Below are 6,000 nucleotides of genomic sequence, written 5' to 3' on the forward strand. Positions count from 1 at the left end.
AAACATGTCTTACAAAGTTACAAAGCTGTTTCTAGATGAATAAGTGACGTTGCAGATATTTTGTGTTGGGAACAAAAGTCTGAAAGAAATCAATCCAACGGTATAATATTGCATATTCTTTATACAAATATGCAACAATGGTAATAAACTGTGTATAATCTCAGAAAAAAAATTTATCTAGCTGAGAGCTAGATTTAATCATTTAGAACATGTTTATTGACCTAGGCGTGTAAATATTACATTACAATCTAAAAGTTCTTTAAATGTAACATTTATATATTTATTCTGCAGCAAAATGATTATAAAGATGATTCAGAAAATGTGTTTGAACGTAGAAACTGGAGGATATGAAGCAGCTCTAGTCTTAGTAACTGCCACGCGGCTTGCTCTGGCCGTGATTTACGCAGATAAACACGGCTGCGTTCTTCCCTAAAAGTAGGAACAGACATGTACAAACTCCTCTTTGTAACAAAAAACAGTTAAACGTTTTGTTACAATTGCACAGTTTTGTAATAGCTTGCAAACTATTCATGCTCTTTGAACTCTTCCACCTCATGCTGCCACTTTGTGTTGCTCTATTATACAGAATCCCCAATAAATAAACTAAAAACGTGCAAAATTTCAAAGGCCATGAACTTTATGTATTCCTGTAAAGCACACCGCCGGCGGCAGCCCCGCAAAGAAGTGCAGATTAACAACAGAAGCGGACATCCTGACATGAAGATAATCCTGATGTCTGCAGATGGAGGATGTTGAAATTTAGGCTGATTTTCCGTCTGAGATAAGCTCACAGGCATCACACGCTGAAATTGTTTAGATTATGTTAATCGCGTGCACAGCTATGCATCTGCATCTGCAGGACGGAAGTGTGAGGCAGCAAGAGAGAAGGTGTCGTTATTGACATGTATCCTTAGTTCCCGCCTTTAACTGTGAATTATCATTAGCTCTAAAGTTAGATATTATCCTGGGTTCTGCAGCTCAGGAACAAAAGTGGCATTTTCCTGCAATATAAAAATAATCCATGTTTTGATAGCCTTTTATTTAAAGGTGAGCGGACCTCGGGCGCTAAAAAAAATAAAATAATAAAGAGCACATTGATAATAACTGTATCCTAACAAATCTATTAGGTTGTATTTTCATCCCAGGATTTTAAGTTCAATGAACTCTGCTATAGTACTCAAGAGGATCAGCCAGAAAAATGCATCAGTTTATGGTAATTCTTCAATAGTGACTGTTCATTGTGTACCAGTAGAGGTTTGAACAGGGTCATGGGACATATGAGGGCGGCGGCAGGTTTACAAATCCACAACGCAGCTCGAAAAACGCTGGAAACACCCAGAGGGAAAAAGGTCACAATGGAATGCATTGATGCAAAAACTTGGGCGCTAACTATGGAGGTTAAACTCTATCAGTTCACAAGGACTGATTTACATCTAAACAAGTTTTCTGTCAATTCCTTTGAAATGTAAATTTGAAATAAAGTAAATGTTTCCACGCAAATATTTGACTTAAATTTTGGAGGAAATTTCAAATATTTTCCTAAAATTTGATCCTTTAAGGCCAAGTTTCAAACTCCTAACACTAGATCTAAGATGCCTACAACTGTGTACTTCGGAACAAAATGTGTATTTTTGTAGTCAAGGCATTTGATATACAGTAGATGCTTCCACTTTCCCAGCATTATGCTTCTCACCTGCTTGGACTCATTCCCTGTAAAGTGCCAAATGACGGTGTTTTGGGAGATGTCGGAGCTGGGGCTGTACCAGGCCTGTAACACCACCATCTGGCCCTTCACCACCTCCATCTCTCTGCTGGGCATCTCCACCTTCCGGGTGTCACCTGGGTAAACAGGATCGTACACGGGGTTAATAAGGTGTTAATTGTGCAGGTCTAAGAGACAAAGATGATTTAATCACCGAGCTACACTTCATAACGTCACAATAATAAATCTATTTTTTTTTCTGGAATATTTTACATCATTTTCCTGTGATTTGAAAATATAAATAAGTAAACAAAAAAAAATGCCTGGTTTGCTTTTGCAAACACAAAACCTTTGAATAGGAAGATAAATAATAATAAACTCCACTGGACAATTCTTTGTTTTTCTTTTCACATCTGTGAAGATACAAAACCAGTTCACATTTTAGTATTTTACTTAAGTTTTAGCCTCATAATTTTTAGAATTTTCTTCTCATTGAGATTGCTTTGGAAACCTGTGATAACTGGCATGACTAGCTCACAAGAAAGCAGGATGAATAATTTCAGAGTCTGCAACATTTATACTGTTATTCAACATTATAGTAGCATTTTAACAAAATAAAAACTTTCTACTACCTTCAGGAACATGAATAATCAGGTATCACAACTAAAGCAAGTCAATCATGGAGCACACTAATCACAGGAAATCAAACACACTGAAAATTTGATGTATCTTTTGGTTAAACATAAGTAATTAGCGCTAACTAGTTGCAGCTAGCATTGAGTCACTCAACACCTGCTCACCCCCACTTGTTGCTGTGAGCTGCTGGCAAGCTAGCTGAATGAAGGCCAGTTAACTTTTCCTTCACTGACAAAAAATGACAAATAAAGCTGTTTGGAATATAATAAAAACACCAAAATTCAGAATGTGGAAACTAAGAGGGCTCCACTTTTCACACATATTAAGCTAACGCTGTTTTAGCATGCTGTGCTCCTAGCATGTTAACATGCAGCAGAGTGCAGGCAGGCTATTTACAAAGATAAATCAACTTTTTAATCAACTATCAGCTTGTTGTTAAGCACATCTAGGCAACTTGAAAACTGCTTTTAAACATTTTATCTATATACATATTTACAATCATGAAAAAAAGAATTATGCCAAATTTAATAAAGCGAATCTGTACAGTGTCTCCACTGCTTTGAATGGTATAGAGACCATGATAATTTATTGAGTTCAACAAGCATTTATGATTTCACCTAAGTCTAGGTATCGACATCAAAATAACAATTATGCTATTATACAAAAAAAACAACCATAGATATTCTGCTTGTCATGTTATTTTAGTCAAAATGGGAATAATTATTGCATTTCTGCATTAATTAAAACCAATTAGACCCCTTTATATGTTCTTCCTCTTTATTTTTTATGTAATGATTGTAAAACTATGGTAAAGTGAAAGTTGCATTCAGGCAAAAAGTCATGAAATAATTTTACATAAAATCGATGAGTATGCTGTCTTGTGTGTAAAATGAATCTTTAACCAACTTTATTTTTTGATTAATATGGGTGAAAAGCGCATACAAACAATGGAAGTATAAAAGAAAAAGTTTGATTAAGTGAATAAGTTCATAAAATCTTTAACGTGTAAAATTTTACAAAATGACAAAAAAAAAACAAGAACTGCACATATATCTCAGATGAACAGATGTTTTTTAAAAAAGCTCATTTACTCAAAATCTGAAAAGGACAATCTTACATAAAAACTGAACCTGTTACAGAAAGAAGGAAACGTGTCAATAAGTTTACGTGACCGGCAAACAAAGCTGACAAAATAATGCTGAAAGTTTGAAAGAGAAAAAGATGTGAGAGAAAACTTTCAGACTCACAAGGTGCCCAGTCACCAGAACCCGACAGCTGTAGCTGGATCAGCTGATCCCAGCAGCCGATTTCTATCTGCGTCTCCAGTTTGAAGCTTGACTCAGAAACTACAACCAAAAAGTGAAAGCAGAGCTCCAGCTGCCCCTAAAAGTCCTCCGGCTGCCGAGAGGAAAACGGAGAAATGTGTGCCTCCTGTGCTCAGACGGGATCATGGGCGAACAAGAGATGAAAAGAGAGCGAGCGGACCAGACCGCCTGCTGAGATGGACACATCTGCCCAGCTGGACACGCCTTCTTTCTTTTTCAGATAAATAAATAATTTCAGTAACTCAAAATAACCCAGAAATAATTGCAAAGTTGACAGAAAGAAAATAAAAAGAACGACTGCCAGCATTTATGTCAAGTTATGTCAAGCAATGTACCACTGAAATTAAAAGAGGGAAAGTGCCCAAATATCAAAGACAGTTTCACCAGTTTGGATGAAGAATGTTAAAACTAAAAAAAGAGATTATGTTAATCTCTTGTAGGAAATCTGACAGAAATTCCTCAAAATTAAAGCCTCAATGTTTCATAGATAACATCACAACAAAATCGGGTTCAATATCTTAATGGAGCTTGATAAGGGGATTATTTCAGCCTTTCAAAATAAGGCTTAATACTGCTCAGCAAAATAAAAGCCTATTTCATAAAGGATATTATAAAAAAGTAGATTCTACATCACTAATGGAACTTAACTAGTCAGGAAAAAGGGATTAAAGATGCTGTTCCAAAATAAAGCTTAAAAAAGAAAAAGTCTCAAAATTTGATAGAGAACATTATTGCAGATGGAGACACAGCATTGCTAATGGGATTTAACTAGTTATAGAAAAGGGATTAAGAACCAAAGTTCAAAATAAATCTTTACAGATATTTTTTCTGTATTTTAAATTACTTTGCAATGTGTAATTACATGATTAAGTTAACTAAAGCAATCGAAACTGAATTCTCACATTTCAAAGTAAAAATAAAACGTACTCTTTAAAACATTGTTTACTGTAAAAGGAGAGCAAGCGTTTAGGCACCCCCGGATGGTTGTCACGGGAGACTCAAGGATTTTTCAAACATTCATGAAAGAATTAAAGCAAAACTACAGGTATGTTTTTGATAAGGGAATAACATTATGACATGATATAAAGCTTAAAAAGTCCATTTTAGATAAGACTGAGCAATCGTAAAATGAGGGTAATCTCAATTCTAATAATGCATCCTTTATTTTAACCAGGGAAATAACTTTATTAAATTAAAAACATCTTTTAAAAGAGTGCCTATACGCCAAGCCAGCAGCATAAAACATACAACAAATCCAAAATATACGACCAGACTCGCAACACACAGCTACGAGACATCACGTTCTAAAACATAAGGGCAGTTATGGAAGCCAAGTAAGCCGATGTCTCTTGTCCTTTAAAATTGATTTGAATTTCCACAACGTAATAAGAGATAACTTTAAATCCTTCTGCGAATTACTGCAGGTGACAGGGCCAGAAAATTTGAAAGCCTTTTTACCCACTGCAGTTCTGACCTGTGGGACCTGCATCAAAATGAGAGCGCAGGCCATAACGGCTGATGGTTCCACACAGAAGTGAGCAGAAATATGCATTTAGAAAGAATAATTTAAAAAAAAACTGAATTGCGCAGGAAGGCAATAACCAGGCTAGTCTCTCATCAAAACATCAACAATCACTCACTACATATCTGTACTTTGTATCTGCTGTTTTCATTTAATTTACAATTTCTTCAAAAACGCTTGTATTCATTTATTTGCTTATGGGTATTCTCATAGGCAAAATCTTTGGTTTCTACACGTATGTATGAGTTGGAATACAAAACCTAAATTTATGCACATTTATTGACTTACATTCACAAATTTAGATGTCTACGAATGGATTTTTAATYGACAGTAGTCTTACATCATACATAACTCATTGTGTTTCCATAGCAACTAAAACAAACAAGAACCTGACACATGTTTGTTTGACATCATCATGTCATYGATGTTCTCATYGATGATGTCATAAAGGTTCAAAAGATTATTATCATCATTTGGAATACAAGAATCCTCAGTTTGCTTTTCAACTTCATTGGACATAGAACACTTTGAGAGAGAGACGATTTCAAAGAGTGATTTTAGAAAGTATTTCCAGTGCAGTAAAAATGATTCTTAYGATCGGTTGGGGYCTTGGCTATCTCGTGACGAAGGGAGTTGAAAAACTCCTGGGATATAGGACTAAGGATGAAGACACTCCAGACGCGAGCCCTTCTGACGAACGTTTTAAATACTTTTGTTTTGAGGACGTCGCCGAAGAAAACTTAAAACACAGAGATGATTCGGTACAAGACGAAGGACTTTTAGTGGAAAGCAAAGAGGACAATAGATGCAAGTAC

The 6,000-nt window shown here is 35.6% G+C and overlaps 1 protein-coding gene across 3 annotated transcripts in view; it reads right to left on the reverse strand.

Moving 5' to 3' along the window:
- Positions 1 to 6,000, reverse strand: part of esamb (endothelial cell adhesion molecule b) — a 66,448-nt gene that overhangs the window by 10,961 nt on the left and 49,487 nt on the right. For 2 of the 3 annotated variants that reach the window (XM_008425013.2, XM_008425012.2), the window contains exon 2: positions 1,694 to 1,839. In XM_008425013.2, coding sequence (XP_008423235.1) covers positions 1,694 to 1,839 — 146 coding nt within the window. Of the gene's footprint in view, positions 1 to 1,693; positions 1,840 to 3,585; positions 3,766 to 6,000 lie in introns of those variants that run through there. The other variant, XM_008425014.2, reaches the window with a different exon arrangement.

Source organism: Poecilia reticulata, linkage group LG13 (assembly GCF_000633615.1).
Source record: "Poecilia reticulata strain Guanapo linkage group LG13, Guppy_female_1.0+MT, whole genome shotgun sequence".
NCBI classification, from domain to species: domain Eukaryota; kingdom Metazoa; phylum Chordata; class Actinopteri; order Cyprinodontiformes; family Poeciliidae; genus Poecilia; species Poecilia reticulata.